Consider the following 18082-nt stretch of genomic DNA (forward strand, 5'->3'; position numbering starts at 1 on the left):
CTTTTGGAAAAAATAAAATACTATTAAAAAAAGTTTTCCATAAAGAGAAAAAGAAAAGCTCTTTCAAGGACATTTCCATATCTGTCAGAAGCTTCTCCCCGTGCCAGCCACATGAGGCTGATTTTCTCTTTTGTGAGCTTGTGGGAGCAGCTCCCACAATCTTGGGGAGGGGGAAGAACCTCCTTTTTCCTCCCCAAGAATCTCTTGGGCTTTCCGTTATCCATTCTACATGTCTACTTTCCCTCTTGTCTCATCTTTTTCTTCTTCTTCTCTGTCTTTCTGATTTTGTTCCTCCCTTTTCTCTTTCTTCTTTTGACAGTCCTCCTTCCCCTCTCCTCATAGGGCTTTTCTCTCTCTCCATTTTTTTTTAGACTCCTTGGATTCCTCTTGGCTTCCCCTCTACATGCCTCTGATTGCTCTTCCTTTCCATATTTTCTCTAATTCCTTTTCCCTCTCTCTTTCCTCTCCTCAGTCACTTCCTCTACTACTAATTATATACCTTTCTCCCTTTCCCTTCCACTCACTAAAACCTAAATCCCCCCTGCCAACTCTTCTTTATGTTTTCTCTTCTTTTCTTTCTTTCCTTCCAACTCTTCTTTCTATTTTCCCCTTTCTCATTCCATCCATGTCATTTTCCTGTTTTCTCTTTATTTCTCATTTTGTTTTTTTCATTTTATCTTCTTTTCTTTATCTCCATCTCCCCCACCAGCTCTTCATCCACTCACCATAACCTCTACTTTCACCTCTTACCACTGTTCTCTCGTGTCTCCCCAAATCCTCACCTGACTCTACATCCTGGTTTGATTCACTTTCCAATCCTGCTTCAGATCTAATTCTCTCCTCACTCCACCCCCTGCTTCCCCTCTAATTCCTCTCCCCTCCACACTTAGTCCTTTCTCTCTACCCCTTAGATCTTTTCCCTCAGACTCTCTTTTCTCTCCTCCTAAATCCTTTGTTTCTGCTTCTTTTTTTTGCACCTTCATTTCAAATTCTATCTCCTACCCCTCTTCTGCTACTTATCTGCCTTTTCCCTATCCTATCCCTCTTCTCCTTTGTTCTTCTCACTTTTGGCCTCTTTCTTTTCCTGCTATTATTTCTTCCTGACCTCCCCACACTTCCAGCATTGTGGGGCATGGTATTTTTTCCCTAGAATCTTAAGGCCAGTGTGGAGAAGATTTTCCAATTCCTGGGCAAGGATCTGAGTGAGTAAGAAATCAGCTCAGTCCTAGAGAATGCCTCCTTCCAAGTCATGAAAAAAAATACATCCTGGAAAACAAGGAACCTGTACCAATAGAAAATATGGAGACTTTCAAAATAATCACAATGAGAAAAGGTGAGGAGGAATGGTCTAGGGCCACTAGAGTTTTATATAGGTGGGTTCCCTCCTGCCTAAATGAGATGGAGGCAGCCCAAAATAGGATCAGAGAAGGTGTAAATCACAAAGCAGATGGAAGGCAGCCAAAGAATTTGCTCCATCTTCACCATAGATATTACCAGATGCTTGTGCAAGGACCCACTCAGAGATAGGATGCCCAGTGAAGGAAACCTCCCTTAGGTTTTCATGTGTTAGAGGAAAAGCAAGAAGTGAGGGAGGAAGAGAAAAGGGTAAGACCAGGCAGACTCAACATCCACATTCTCTGGATGATAAATGAGGAACAGAAAAGCTCACTGGTTGCAGGGGAAGGTCACTTAATCCTAACCCCATACATATAAGTCACTAAAGGTCCATCCAATGTCTCCTTCCTGGGGCAAGGAAGGAAGGAGAATAGTATGGAAGGGCATGATCACACAGGACCTGTCATCAAACAGGTTGCCTCCTTTCCACATGTGGCAGGAATCTGTGGAGACTGGAAAAACTACTTCACAGTGACCCAGATGGAAACATCCAATAAGCTGTACCAAGAGAAGATGGAGGGGCTGGGCCAGGGCCTGTTCCCATGGGATCAGTGCTGAGGTGGGCTGTGGAAGATCTGGTGTTCTCAAATTCACCCATATGTATATGTGCAGATAGAGATAATTCTGCCTCCCCTTCCCTATCCCTGTTCCCCTACTTTCTCTTCTCTTCTCTTATGAGCATAGCTCACACATGGAAATAGCAATGGGAGAAACTTGGGGCACCCATGTTTCTTCACAGAGGAAAGCTTCCAGTGGGGAGGGGGGTCTTTTACTGATCACGCTAACTCACCCTTGACCTTCATGCTTTGGATGCTACTGTGGAACGGTCCTTTTAATCCTATGATTTTGAGTATTTGAAACGTAAATGAATGCTGAATGTTGTAGGCTTTTCCTGCCTATTGCTGTAATGATGATTGTAATCATTTTTCATTGAATTTATTATGATAAAAATTGTATAATGTTAAACAATGTTTGCATCCCTGAAATAACTGCAGTAACTCCAACCAGGTCATGGAGAATAGTTTTCAAAATGCCATTTTTTTGTATCACTATTGATCCATTGATCTATAGCGGCAGGTAGATGGTGTGGTTGATAGAGTGCCAGGCCTTAAGTCAGGAAGACTGGAGTTCAAATCTAGTCACAGACACTTACTAGTTGGGTGACCCTGGGCAAGTCAATTAACCCCATTTGCCTCAGTTTCTTCATTTGTAAAATGACCTGGAGAAGGAAATGGCAAACTATTCCAGTACCTTTACCAAGAAAACCTCAGTGACCTTAGATAAACATGGAAAGATTTGCATGAAATAATGAAGAGCGGAGTGAGTGTAACCAAGAGAACACTGTATATAGTAAAAGCAATATTGTTTTTTTTTAAAGAAACAAATCAGTTTTTAATATGTAGTGCTATTCCTCCAGCAATTTAGTCATCAATAATGAAGTTCATTTTGACATACATCAGAGGAAATGGTGTTGCTAAAATATGACATATTGGAATTTTAGTAAGAAAAACGTCACTGAGATCAGAAAGAGATGGTTAACGTCTTTCTGAGCCAGCTGTTGAGTTTGCTTTTTGTTCAGATATCCCATTCCTGCCATAGATGAGAGCATATGGCAATAAGATTTCTTACTTGACTAATAAGACTCCCCCCCACTGGTCTGTTTCTGGAGATTTTCTTTTCTGTTCTGATTTGAGTTGATGAGTGGGCAGGAGGTAGGTAATGAAATTCTGCAGTCTCAGAATTGTGAGGCAAGAGCCCCTGCAATTCTTTTGTGTGGCCAGCAGGGGGCGGAGGTGCTGAAGCCTCCCTGGAATTTAATTCTAGGTTGTTGAGACAATGTGCAAAGTGTGTGGAAGGAGTCACTCAATGACACATAGCTCTGGAGGCTGAATATGGTGTTCTTAAAACACAGGAAACACCCTGTGTATGGCTACAGTCATCCCTCAGAATGAGGATTCCCTCCACAATATAGAGATGATGTTGGTGAGGTTACTAGTGCAATCAAAAATAATGAGAACCACCACCAGGACAGACACTTTAGGAAGGCTAACTGTGTGATGAAAAAGGGTATAAAAATTAAAATCTGTTGAGTTCCACTGCCTAAAGCATCTGCTGCCCCAATTAATTTCCTACAGATCTGGTGCAGAATCGGGGGACAATGGCTGGCACCCCACCCTTGTACCCTCATTGACACACCACACACCAGGTCTCAGAGACCCACCAACCTCACAGATGCCCTAGTCTAGGCAGGGCAGACTGTTTATCACTACAATAGGTCTTCCCATATGCATGCCAGTTTTTCTGGCCTCTCATTTCTTCCCTCCCCTTGTTTGAAAAGGAAGGTCAGGCTCCTAAAGGAAGCAGACTCTTTCTCTCTTCTCTCATCAGCACACCTGTGCAGCCTCCCCAGGCACCCAGCACAGCTGCCTGCAGTCCCTAAGGCCCCAGTGCAACCCCCCTAAGCTGCCACCCTATGCCCCAACCCCAGGAGGCACTTCTCCAAGGCTGTACAACCGATCAGCAACAGCAGATGCTGGCCAGGCTGCAGGCAGAAGGTGCTGACTGCATTTCACTGAATCTCAAGCAGCACATATGGCTACTGGGCCTCCACCTCTTTGTGAGAAGCCAAGCCTTTTCACTTCCTATTAGAAAAGCGGGGTGCTGAATAGGAAAGGAGGCAGGGTCTACCTGCTGAAAAAAAATCAGGATGAGCTACATGACCCAACTTGTTTCCTCCCCAACCCTCAAGGCAGATCTAGATAGGCCTCACAAGCTAAATTATTCAAAAAGTTCTTGCTACGACCTTCAGAAATGGGAGCAATGCATGGATAGGAGAAGTTGGGAGGTCAAGGCATGAGTGTGAATTCAGCACCAGCAGATCTGTGAACCCCTCTCTGTTGGGCCTAGGGAAACTGTCCCCAAGGACTGGCCAACAGGAATGTCTGACCCTGCCTGGGGAGTCTAGCGTTCAGAGTCAGAGAAGTAAGACTTAGTCCACCTGCACGCCAGCATGTCTTCTGCAGCCACCCTGTGTGACTGTCTGAATTTGGGATCTTTGGATGCCAGGAATTCCACTGCTCTGTCCCAGACCCAGTTCATGCACCTCTGGCTCTAAGGTGGGATCAGGGTGTCCCGCACCCGAAGGCTGCCCACATATGGATAGATTCCATGTCCCGCTCCCAGTCAACATAATGATTCTGAACTACAGCTATCATTTTCTTCACCATCTCATACATGGCTTGTTTGTTCTTCTTCCTCTAATTGCCACCAGCGATATTTCAGAAGAACAAGAAGTCCCCACAAAAAGGCCAGATCCCAGAAAGAAAAGGAGCACCGCAGTAATGGCTATCAGCAGCGCCGGACTGAGCGGACAGCGCAAGCCCGTCGGGAATGGCAGATTCCAGCCCAAACCACCTCGTCCACCCTTGCAACCAGATTCCTACCTCCTTGTTACTGTTCAGTGTCCAGGTCAATGCAGCTTCCAACCTTGCTGGTGAACTGCCGCCCACGTTTGCAATGTATTCCTTCGCCTCAATAGCAGGAATGCCTTTCCTCTTTAGCCTGTCTGGATTTCCGCATTTCAAATTGCTCTCTTGTGAGGCCGAGAAGTTCTATAACCCATGCGGCACCTCTAGCGAAACTTTCTTCCGTTCGACTTGGCAGAACGCATCTGTTTTCCTCTCACGGTCCGGCGGAAACAACTTCATGTTCTCCTCCGCATCCTGCGCCCTGGCGAACCTCCCCATCTTCCCCCAGGATGGCCAGGAAGACGAGCAGAAGCGCCGGGCTGGCCAGGCACGGAGGCTCTCCAGCCGCCCACACCTCCGGCCGGGGCCAGGCCTCTCCCCTCGCAGACGGGCCTGGCGCGCACATCCGCTGCGGCTTCTTGAGCTGGACATCCCAGATGGTGTCCACTGTGGGCCCAGGCTCGAAGCCGCTGCCGCCGCACCGGCGCGCCTAGCCCCAGCAATATTGTTGTAGCCACAGCTTCTAGTGACTAAATCATTTTCACTGTTATTTATAAATTAAGTGTAAAGGATGGAGGATAAGAGACCCTATCTGCACCCAGAGAAAGAACTGATAAGCAGGATGGATTTTACATATACGTACATAATTTTACTTATACGTACCTGTTTGTGTCCAATGGTGGCCATCTCTAGGGCAGTGGGGGGAAGGAAGAAGAAAAAGAAATTTACGTGATGATTTTATTATATATTCAAAAGGAATGGCCAGTTGTACATAACAGATTTACAGTTTCCTGTGCAATCATCTTTTTCATTAAAAAGTGTTACAGAATACTTGTTTTATTCTATAAATTAAAAGTAAAATAAATAAATGTGGAAAAAAGAAAACCCGAAATAGGATCATGACGAATTGGATGCAACTGAGTTGACTGAACATTTGATTCATTGGTTTCTGGTCTCTTTCTGTCTTAAAATAGCAAAGCATCAAATTCTCAGCAAGGGACAGATTACACATATAGAAGACTTTTAAGAATGCTGTTTCGGGAGTGTTGCAAATACAATCTGAAGAGCTTTAAATTGGAAAGAAAGGGCAAAAGAGACAACTACATATATTGGTCAGAGTAGAGATGATAGAATATCAAAGTCAAGTCCTGGTTGGTGTGAAAAATTTATTTCATAAAGGAGTCACATGATTCAAATTCATGTTGAATATTTCTATTGGGCTGGAACTAAAGACTATATTTTACAAAATTATAACATTGCATAGTTTATGGCCAGTGCCATAGGAGTGCCAGTTTATGGAACTTATTTACACTAATTGGGATCTATTTATAGCTCAATGTGGGAAAAATAAGAGGAGGGGAGACATTCTGGGGTTCAAAGGAAACACAGTCCAAGAAAGTTGTAAAACCTATACCCTCAGATGTCTGGAGATAAATTTTGAAGTATGGGGGTTGTGAAAAGATGAACCAGAGAGTCCAAAATGAGGAATTAAACTTAAATAAAAAAGAATGAAGACCAAATGAATGGATGAATGAGAATTTAAATGCTTATTTTGTGTAAATGCTGGAGCTACAAATATAGAAAGTCAGTCCCTGTACTGAAAGAGTTTACACTGCAATAGGGGAAGACATAGTTATAGGACAGTGGTGGCGGGGGAAGCCACACGGGGGGGGGGGGGGGGGGGGGGAGTGGAGTCCCAAGGTGTTTGAAGCAGGCCAACGCAGGCTGTTATCTTGATTTCTTAGGTTCTGGGTCGGAATGAATTGGCATACTGCTCGAGCATTCAACAGGTAAGAAAAGGAGTTCTACTTAGCCAGAAAGGAAATTTTGCACAAGAGGACATTCAGCAAACATGGGTCCTGAGGACTCACAGAGTTGACCCAGCCGAGTGAAGTGTGCTTTTTCCAGTTGTCCATCATGGTCTGCAGCCCAGTGGCCACACACACCTGGAGCTCCTTCTGGCTGTTACTCCAGTGAGCAGGAAGTGATGTCAAGTACCAGAGCCAACCAGGTTGCAAAGATGGGCTCAAGACATTTTAAGGAACAACTGACCTACTGTGTATGGGGACGGGGGATAGGACATTGCCCATAGAACATAAAGCAATTGGTGGATGCTTGCTTTCCAGGAAAGTTGAGGTAAATTTGGTTGCTCTTCCGAAGCCAAAGGTGGAGGGCAATGTATCTGGACCTCAGTAAAAGACCATGTCCCTGACCTGAGTGGGTCCTAATCAAGCAATACAGTAACTTCCTGATGCAGGCACAAGACAAGCAATGAGTCTGCATGTCCCACTCATGGTCTGAAAGGATGTTGGCCATGAAACCAAAGAAGGCACTTTCCCCATTTTGGCCCCTGTTCCCTATCATTCTTTAATCACCTTTCAGTGACCCTAGACTCATTAGCATCTCATTTAAATTGCACTTAGCAGCCTCTTCCCCCCCCCCCAACCCTTGAGGGGGGTTGAACTGCATGCTGGGAAATCACATGCATGGAACTCTGAGCTACAGCCTCTTGGCCTGCCTGTCCCTAATTACTTGATCTTCATTCCAACATGACGCTTTTCCTCTTTATAAACCCATAGCTTTGTCTGGCTGGGCTGCTGCCTCCCATAAGGAGAAGAGTCTGCTGGGTGCCTTACACTAAATAAACACCTCTACTTGGTTTGGAGACAGTCTGAGTCTGAATTCTTTTGAGACAACAACTTTCACCCTAACAGAACGGATGGGTGAATGCAGTGCTGGTACGTTAGTGTGTCATGAGAATGACTGGGGAGAAGCAGCAGTGTGGTGAATCTTGGTAGGGCTGGTTGTGCTAAAAGCTCAGCAGTCAGTAACCTAGGCCCCAGAGTAGAGCTATCATGGAGAATTACTCTGTGGAATGAATACTTTAGTGTTATGTGACTCAGAATGAGTAGGTCTATTCTAAAGAAGTGAAGAACTACATGGTACATGAGGCCACCAGGAGGGTGCCACAGTGCACAGAGCACTTGGTCTGGAGTCAGGAAGACTGGAGTTCAAATCCAGCCTCAGAGGCATCCTAACTGTGTAAGCCTGGGTAAGGTTACTTCACCTCTATCTGCCTCTGTTTCCTTATCTCATAGGGTTATTGCAAAGATCAAATGAAATAATGTATTTGAAATGCTTTGCAAACCTTAAAGCACAATACAAATGCTAGGTATTATCATTAAATACTCTGTGTAGAAACACAGAGCCAGAAAACATGGTGGATATCATTGGGGTGAACATCAAAGGGGGCAGATAGAGCACACAAGCACCCACTTGGACAGAAAGGGGAGCTGAATGAGGAGCTTGGGAAGCACCCCAAGCCTGGCCCAAAGGCAGGATGGAGCAGTGATGAGGGAGTATAACTATCCAGACATACCCTGGAGTTCTCGTGTTTTCTGCCCAGAGTGGAAGGGTTGCTGCTGATTCTTTCCATTTCCTTAGTTATGACTTTCTCCTTCAGTAGGTGGAGAAATCAAAATGGGACATTTCATTCTAGATGTGACTCTAATCAATACGTAAAGAGTGGTTCCTAGGGTGAAAATGGAGGAAACCTTGTAGGTTAAAAGGAGGTGACTGCTCCATGTTTGAGGATAGATTGTTTGACCACACCAGGGACACTTGGGGAGAATGTCTATCTCCATCATTTTCATGAGGGGCTTCTTCTCCCCTCCCCTCTCTCCTTCTGCAACTTTATTGGGGGCAGCTATTGGCCTCAAAAAAATAATAACAATAACAGGCTTTTATATGGCAATCTAAAGGTTGTAGAGCACTTTACACATACGGCATTTTCTCCTCATAACAACCTTGTGAGTTCAGTGTGATTATTATCTTCATTTTATAGTAGAAGAAACTAAGGCAAACAAAAGTTGAGTGACTTCCTTAGGGACACACATCTAGAATCTGGGGCAAGATTTGAACTCAAGTCTTTCCAGATTAGCACAGTGCCTGGCCCATAGCAGTCACTTAATAGATGTTTATTAATTGATTGATTGATTGCCTCTAAGTCTAGCCCCTCTGTCCACTGGGACACCTAGCTGCCTCTTTTGTCCATGGGTGTGATCAGTTTTGATGTAGCCAATCAAAATCTTGGTGTGAGTCCCATGGCCACCAGGAAAGCACCTTCACCCTGTCCCTCATCAATTGTATTTCAGTGACCCCTGATTGCGTGAGCTTGGTGCAAATAGAGTCAGCCACACAGGGATGCATCGGTATACCATCTTTACTGGTGACTAAAGAGGGAATGGGAAATGATGGAGCCAGAAGGGTATGAGAACAAGAGAAGATGCTGGAGATGGGAATGATAGAGCCAAGGTGATAGTGATGGGGGGTGGGAGAGAGAACGCATGGGAATGTAATGCATCAGCAGGCCAAGCAAGGAGGGAACAGGGATGTTGACTGGCAGGATCACAGGGGCAGCTATGGAAGCAGTGAGCCCTCCTCTTCTGGGTCTCTCCAGCCAAAGGTATCCAAGTCTGGCAAGGCAGGGAGAGCTGGGAGCAGCCATACTCCTCCTACTCCAGGCTTCTCCCTTTAATTCTCCCTCCTCATCCCTGGTCTCAGTTGGGCCAAGCTGGGGTGAGAGCAAAGTCAAGGATGGAAGAGAAGCATTCCCAGGCCTGATGCAGGGGCTCCTCCAAACCCTTCCCCCACTTTTCCCCTCCCACCTGCCATCATCCACTTACCACTTATCTCTGGCTGGGAGAGGAGCTTTCCTAGGCTTCTCCTGGGGGCATCCTCAGGGGGCTGGGACAGGAACAGTCTATCTAATGAAGTTCAGGCCGCATGAAGTGCAGCACTTTGGAGTTTGTGATGGTCGGATGCCACCTACAAACCCAGCTAGATCTCCAGCATTTGCCAACCCCCTTTCCTGTTTCTGAAGCTACCCTGTTAACCTTCTGTAAACTGTTTCAGGACCCATGCCGTTCAAAATCGGTATCATCTACAGAGGCCACTTATACTCAGCCATAAAGCACTTTATAACCTATGACATCCAATTACTACCTGCCCAGAGCTCTCCTGGGCAGACTCCTGCCACTGTGGGCCCAGCTCCATGGCCACTTACAAAGTACTTTACAGTTTGCAAAGTCCTATCACTATGAGCTAATTGGTCATTTACAAGGCCCTGTACATGTCAAAGATGTCAGTGACCATGGATGAAACACTGTGAATTTCTTGAGTACTTTACAATTACCCTGTCACCCAACAAGCACAAAAGGTCCAGATTGTGAAGCACCATGGCCTCCCACAGTGCAGTCAGTGCCCACTTATAATCTCCACGGAGTTTTCATTTGTGTGCCCTCCTCCCCACCACCCAGCATCAGTGTAGCAGCCATCACTCTGGGCCCAGAGGAGGGAAATGACTTGCCCCAGGACACATGGAAAGTCTAGGTCTGAGCTGTGCCTAAAACCCAATTCTCCTGGCCTACCCGGGCTCTGCCCTCAGATGCATGCTGCCTGCCGACACCCTGGGTATCAGGTGGGTGGCACAATGATGAAGTGAGAGGGGTAAAGGGTGGGCAGGGACCATGAGGCATGTGAGGCTCTGAGGGCATTTGGTCCAATCCCTGATATGCCACACCTAACAAGTGGCCAGGTGGCCTTTGCCTAAAGCCCTCCAGGTAGGGGGAGCTTCACTTCCAACTGAAACCCACCCCCTAAATGCCCCTCCCTTGCAACCTGAATGCCTTCCTCAACACCAAGCCTCTAGGAAGCTTCCTCCTATTGAGCATCCCACTGAAGCAGGCACGGACAGGGCAACTGGGCCCTTCTTCCTCACCCTTGGCTTGGCATGGGGCTGTGAGCTCAGGCTCCAGGACTTCCCTCTGAGGAGTCTGATGGCCTCCTCCGGGGAGGTGAATGACTGCAAGGCAGGAGAGGGTAGCATTAGCTGGAGTTCTCCAGACCTGGAGCCCAGAACACTGACACCCCAGGATCTAAGACTGTCCCATCTTTCCCACAGAAAAACTGTTGGCCAGAATGCAGTGGAAAATTCAATATAGAAGATACAGAAAAAAATTCAAGGAAATAATTGAGGACTAAATAAAAAGCATTGATTAAGGACAAATTGTTTACTTATCACATATGAAGATGTTATGAATATTAGTAATTATTAGTTGTTATTAGGAGTAATAATATTCTTAAAACTATTATCACTACTAAGGTAATTTGAAAGAAAGATTGGGGCTGAGGCATGTATGAGGAGGTGATTCAAAAAAACAAAATTTGGCAGGAAAAGATTAAAAGGAGAAAGTATTTCATAAAAATGGGGTGTGAAAGGAATAGAGAGGAAGCAGAGGGTGGTAAGGGATGGTAATATTGGAGCATTACTCTTGTCTGGGTTGAAGAGGAAACAAAATACACATCTGAAGAGGTTTAGAATTCTTCTGCACTTCTAAAGAAGTGAGAAAACTGGGGAATAGGGTGGGGGAGGGACTTTCAGAAAGGGGGTATAGATTAAGATCAGGAGGGTAGGGTGAGTAGATAAGGGAGGGACTTTTAGACGGATGCTAAAATAAAGAATAAGATGGTTAGGGGAGAAGATAAGGTAATAGGGGTAAGGTGAAAAGAGGCTGAGAAGGAAAATAGTGAGTAAAAATAAGATGGAGGGAAATTCACAAATAGCAATTGTAACTTTGAATGAGAATGGGAAATGAATTGGGGATGCCTGAACAAGTTGGTATATGATTGTGATGGAATTCTACTGTGCTATGAGAAATCATGAGCTTGATCAGCTTAGAAAATCATGAAGAGAAAAAAAACATTTGCATGAAATAATGAAGAGCAGAGTGAGCAGAACCAAGAGAACATCGTATACTGTAACAGCGATATTGTTTTAAGAATGACTTTGTTACCAAAAAGCAAATAAACAAAATAAAATAAAAATAAAAAAGAATGACTTTGAATGAAAAAGTTATTTTAACTGTTACAAATGCCCAAATTAACTCTAAAGCACATATGAAGAAAGACATTATCTGCATCCAGAGAAAGAAATGAAAACTAGAAGTATGTACAGAATAATTTTACATATATACATCTCTTAGTGCCTAATGGTAATCATCTCTAGGATGGTGGGGAGGGAAAAAAAAGAGAAATTTACATGATAATTTTGTTGTAGATTTGAAAGGAGTAGCAACTTGTGCAAAGTAGATTTGTGGTTTCATGTACAATCATATGTTTAATTGTACCATATTATGGAAATGCTTTTTTTATTCCATAAATTAAAAAGAAAATAAAAAAAGAAAACCTATTATAGCAGGGACCTAGGGATTGGCAGGCTTTGGAGGCAGTAGGAGGCTCCCCAGAAGGCCACTGCAGAAGAATGTACCTACCAGGGCCCAGCAAGTAGCCAGCGCTGTTTAGAGTCCACCCTCCACGTATCTAGATCCAGACAGACACAGGGAAACAAAGTCAGCCTCCCAAAGAACCCATTCGAGCTCTGCACAGCGAGGGGGGAAGGTGTCTGGCAAGTCCTCAGCCATGGCCCCCACATCTATAATGTAGGAAGGGGTCTGAGTTCCTCCCCTCCCTTCAAGTTTGTCCCATCCTAATGAGACACAAATGGGGAGCTTACATAGTTTCTCCACCGCACCCCAAGCATCAGTTCCCCAGAACTTATAAATTATGCGATTAGAGGGGGAAAGGATTTAGATGTGGTTTTGTCCTAGTACCCATTATTCTATTAGAGAAAATGAGGCCCTGGAATTGGCAAAGCACTGCCAACGACAGGCTGGATCAGAACCCACATTTGCTGCCTCCCAACCCACTATTGGAATTCAAGCATCATGAGACAAGGGGCAGTGGTAGGGGTAAGGACTAAGGCAGGGACAAGGGCAGCAACAGGGGCTAGGGAAGGGGCAGAGACATGGAAGGGGAAAAGTGTAGGACTGCGGGGCAGGGACTGGGAAGCAAGAGGTGTCAGGGAGGAGTAAGGACTAAAAGAAGGAAAAAGACGGGACCAAAAAGAAGGTCAGGGATGGGGAAAGGACAATACCATGGACAGTTATGGGTCAGAGGCAATGGCTCGGAGAAGGACTAGCACCACGGATAAAGACAAGGACAGAGCCAGAACCATGGCCTCATATCTCTTACCCGGTGTCCTGGGGCAGCCTCTGGAACCCAAGGCAGGCTCAGGAGAATGAAGAGGAGAACAATGGGTGGAGCGAGAGTTGCCATCTGAGGAAGGGAAATCCAATGCCAATGACTGGAATACCAAGGAAGAGACACAGAGGAAGGGGGAAGGGAGGATGATGAAGAGTAGGAGGAGACAGACAGGTAGAAAGACAGAGACAGGCAGAGACAGAGATAGACAGAGACAAAGAAAAACGATAACAGGAATAGAGGGAAACAGGAAAAAAGGGACAGAGACACAGAGAGAAAGAGAAAGACAGATATAGGGAGAAAGGGAGGGAAAGGGAATTGAAAGAGAAAAAGACAGAGACAGAGAAAGACAGAGTCAGAGAGAGAGAGACAGAGAAAGAGCCACAAAGGGAGGTAGAGAGAGAGAGAGAGACAGAGAGAGAAAGATGCAGAGGATCAGGGAGAGAGACAGAAGAGATAGAGAGAGGGGATGAGGTAGAGGGAGATTGGGTAAAAGGAGGTGGGGTAAAGGGATAAGGACAGAGACAAATAGACAGAGATAGGTAAAAATAATCAGACATAGAGAGAAGAGGGGGAAATCAAGAAGGAGAGGGGAAAGGAGAAACAGAAAGAGGGGGACAGCAAAGACAGAGAGAGGAGAGGGAGCAGGGGAAGGGGAAAGGAGGATGGGAAAAGAGAGAGGGTGAGAGACACAGGCAAAGACACAGAAACAAAGAGGTTTGGAGGTTCACAAATTCACAAGGAGGTTCACAAGGATAAACACAAAGACAGTCGAGGGACAAACCCAAGGGGGGTTAAGGGAAAGAGACAGAGATCCAGTGAATAAGGAAGAGAGAGCAGTTTGGACAGAGTGAGCCTCAGAGAAAGAGACCTGAAATCCTCCCACCCCACCTTCCTCCCCAGGCCCAGCCAACCAGAAGCAAACTCTCACCTCTACACCTCAGAGGATGTGGTTCCTGGATCATGGGTGCCAGGAGACTTGCTTTTATGGGAGCAAGAGGGGGAAGAAGGAGGGGAAAGCTGAGTCACAGAACCAGGGCACTTCAGAAGCTGGGGGCTTGGAGGAGGGGGACTATGAGATGGCTGAGTCCAGCCCATTCAGTTGGCAGGCAGAAAGATGAAGATGATCCAGTCTTTGCCTGATGTAATAGGGGTGAGCAGATCCCTATGCTCCTTTCCTCTTCACCCCCCAAGAACAGTGGTGAACTTGGGACATCCATCCCTGGAAGCCCTTGGTGTTCCCTCCTCCCTCATTCCTTTTCAATTTTCTTAATTTGTGGAAAAAGGAACATTTCCATAACATGTAAAATAAAAAAGATGATTGCATATGAAAATGCAAATCTATGCAAACTTGCTGTTCCTTTCAAATATACAACGGATTATCATGTAAATTTCTTTATTTTTTTTCTTCCCTCACCCTCCCCTGCCCTAGAGATGGCTACCGTTAGACACATACAGACACACAGACACACACACAGACATATACAGAGAGAGAGAGAGAGAGAGAGAGAGAGAGAGAGAGAGAGAGAGAGAGAGAGGTAAAATTGTGCTATCCATACTTCGATTTATCAGTTCTTTCTCTGGATGTGGATTGTGTCTTTCTTTATATGTCCATTAGAGTTAATTTTAATAATTATAAAAGTCAAAATAACATCTATTCAAAGTCATTCTTAAAATAATGTTGTTGTTAAGCTGGGGAAGAACCCATCTTCCTGAGAAAAATCTGATAGAGACTTCCGCTTATGGCAGAGTGAAAAGGTAATCGCTCTCACTCTCCCTTATCAACCTCTGAAAACCCAGAAAATATCAGCCCAGAAAAAGAAAAAACAACCCTGGAACACCTGAGCTAGAAGAAAGACAAGGAGCAGCAGTGCAGTAGCCCAGCAAACAGGTCTCCCAGTGCCTCAGCAAAAACAAGGGGGCCCTGGCGGATAAGTACCCTGCGGCATTCATCTGAAAGGAGGTGAAGAAATCAACCTGAAGGCTTCCTAAAGCCCCGACCTTGCTGATTCCAACCCAACACCAGGTGAGCTGTAGGAGCCCTGAAGCCCCTAATTGTGAAGAGATCCTGAAGCCCAGGTGGTAGAGCAGGCAAACATGAACACCTGGACCTCCGAGTACCTCAGTGAGGGCAGGGGGAACCAGTGGAAACCAGCTCAGAAAACCACCAGGAGTCTTGGCAATCCACCGCAAAGGAATCTCCTGGTGCATTAGCAGAAACGAGGGAGACAACACTGCAGGGGGCCCCAGGCAGATAAACATCCTGCAGCAGCCATCTAAAAGGAGCTGATTCCAGCCCAACACAGGGTAAGCTTCCAGAAACCTACAGCCTCCAATTCCCAGCATAAGAGGCCCCAGAACGCAAAGCCAGTGACCAAGACCTAGGATCCCAACACAAGAAGCTTGGGTCAGTACCCTCTGTGCCCCAGCAGGAGAGCTCAATCTCTTTAAAGGCCAGGGAATAAAGAAACACCATGAGTAAAAAGAAACGTACCATAGATTCATATTATGAGAAGAGTGAAGATCAAGACAGAAATTCAGAAGAGGACAACATTATCAACAAACCCACATCTGCAACAACGAAAGGGAATATGAACTGGTCTGAAGCCCAAAAAGCCTTCTTAGAAGAGCTCAAGAAGGATTTTAATAGTCAAATGAGAGAGGTAAAAGAGTCCTTCAAAAATACAATTGGCCAGATGGAAAAAAAAATACACTGAAGAAAACAAGTCCCTAAAAAACACAATTGGCCAGTTGAAGAAGGAAGTACAAAAACTAACAGAAGAAAACAGTCTGTTAAAAATTAGAATTGTACAAATGGAAACTAATGTCTCTATGAGAGAGCAAGACTCAGTCAAACAGAAACAAAAAAATGAAAAAATTGATGAAAATGTAAAATACCTCATCAGTAAAACAACCGACCTGGAAAATCGACTCAGGAGAGACAATTTAAAAATTATTGGACTACCTGAAAATCATGATGAAAAAATAATATTGTTGTTATTGTATGCAATGTTCTCTTGGTTCTGCTCACTCTAAATGTGCACTCACTATTCATTATTTTGTGCAAGTCTATCCATATTTTTCTAGAATCATTGAGCTCATCATTTCTTATAGCACAGTAGTATTCCATCACAAGCACATACCATAATTTATTCAGCTATTCCCCAACTTATGTGCATCTCCTCCTTTTGCCACCACAAAGAGAGCTGCTATAAACATTTTAGAGCATATAGATTCTTTTCCTTTTGCCTTAATCATCTTTGGAAATAGATCAAATAGTGGCAGTGCTCCGTCAAAGAGCGTAGGTATTATTCTTTGGGAATAATTTTAGATTGCTTTCCAAAATGGCTAAAAGCACGTCCTGTCCACTTTCCCTTTCTATCATTTTAGCCAATCTAGTAGGTGTAAAAAGATATCTCAAGGTTATTTTAATTTGCACTTCTCTAATCAATAATGATTTAGAGCATTTTATGTGACTATAAATGGTTTGATTTCTTCAATGGAAAACTTTGTTCATATTCTTTAACCATGTATCAGTTGGGGAATGACCAACACACTTATGCATTTGACAACATTCTTTATGTACTGTAGATATGAGATCTTTATCTATAAGCTCTCTACAAAAATTTTCCCCCAATTTTCTGCTTTCCTTTTAATCTTTGCTACATTTTTTATTTGTATAGTAACTTTTGAAATTTAATGTAATCTAAATTATCCATTTTAGACCTAAATTTACTCTCTATTTCTTGCTTATTCATAACTTGTTCACCTGGCCATAAGTCTGTTAGGTAATATGTTTCATGTTCTTCTAATTTTTTTGTAAAATCCCTTTTTATATCTAGGTCATGTATCCATTTTGACCTTATCTTGGTAAATGGTGTAAGATATTGGTCTACGCCCAGTTTCTGCCATACTGCTTTCCAGTTTTTCCAGCAATTTTTTTTACCAAATAGTGAATTCTTATTCTAAAATCTTAAATCTTTTCACTAGTCAAATATAAGGGTATTATGTTTATTTGCTGCTGTAAATTGTATAACTACTCAATTCTATTTTATGTACCTTTCTATTTCTCAGCCAGTACCAGATGGTTTTGATAATTACAGCCTTATAACATAGTTTAAGATCTGATACTACTGAACCTTCTTTCTTTACATTTTTTTTTCATTTTTCCTTTGATATCTTGACTTTTTTGCTTTTTAAAGTGAATTTTATTATTTTTCTATTTCAGTAAAAAAATTTTGTAATGTGATTGGGAAGCATTGAATATATAAATTAGTTTGGGTAAAATTGTCATTTTTATCATTTGTCTCTACCTACCCAGGAACAATTAATATTTCTCCAATTATTTAAATCTGATTTTATTTGCAAAAAAAGGGTTTTTAAAAAAATAATTTTGCTTCTATAGTTCCTGGGTTTGTTTGTCAGGTATACTCCCAGGTATTTTATACCGTCCAGAGTTATTTTAAGTAGGGCAATTTTTGCTATCTCCTTGCAGAGTTTTGTTCCTGCCATATAGGAATGCTTATGATTTGTGTGGATTTACTTTGTATCCTACTACTTTGTTAAAATTATTGATTGTTTCAACTCATTTTTTACTTGAGTATCTGGGATTTTCCAAGTATATCATCATATTCTCTGCAAAAAGTTCATTTTATGACCTCGTTCCCTATTCTGGTTCCTTCTATTTCTTTTTCTTCTCTTGTTGATATTTCTAGGATTTCCAATACAATATTGAGAACATTGGTGACAGTGGGCATCGTTTCTTTCTAGCCTTTTTCCATCCCACATTGTGAGTTCAGGCTGAAAGTCAACAAACATTTATTAAGCACCATTTATTAAGCACATAAGTACTAGGAATACAAAGAAAGGCCAATGACAGTCCTTCCTCTTAAGGAGCTCACATTTTAATGGGGGAGATAACAAGTAAGCAATTATGTACTCAGAGGGAAAACACTAGCATTAAGGGAGGTGGAGAAAGCCCTCGTGAAGAAGATAGGTTTTTTTCTGGGACTTGAAGGACGACAGGAGGTGAGGATGAGGAGCGGGAACATTCCTTGCACGTGGGGAAATCCCTAGAATGGAGAGATAAAGCCTCCTGTGTGAGGGACAGCCAGGAAGCC

General features: G+C 43.8%; 1 protein-coding gene and 1 pseudogene across 1 annotated transcript in view; one reads left to right on the forward strand and one right to left on the reverse strand.

The window, feature by feature from the left end:
• Positions 1 to 4356: 4356 nt before the first annotated feature.
• LOC110197744 (LEM domain-containing protein 2 pseudogene) lies at positions 4357 to 5549 on the reverse strand (annotated as a pseudogene).
• Positions 5550 to 7581: 2032 nt separating this feature from the next.
• The window catches only part of LOC144454417 (sulfotransferase 2A1-like), a 53351-nt gene continuing 42850 nt past the window's right edge, over positions 7582 to 18082 (forward strand). The window contains exon 1 of the mRNA XM_078146287.1: positions 7582 to 7600. Within this exon, the coding sequence (XP_078002413.1) occupies positions 7582 to 7600 (19 nt within the window). The remainder of the gene's footprint in view (positions 7601 to 18082) is intronic.

This window comes from Phascolarctos cinereus, unplaced genomic scaffold, assembly GCF_003287225.1.
Source record: "Phascolarctos cinereus isolate Bilbo 61053 unplaced genomic scaffold, phaCin_HiC Scaffold_726;HRSCAF=1367, whole genome shotgun sequence".
NCBI classification, from domain to species: Eukaryota; Metazoa; Chordata; class Mammalia; order Diprotodontia; family Phascolarctidae; genus Phascolarctos; species Phascolarctos cinereus.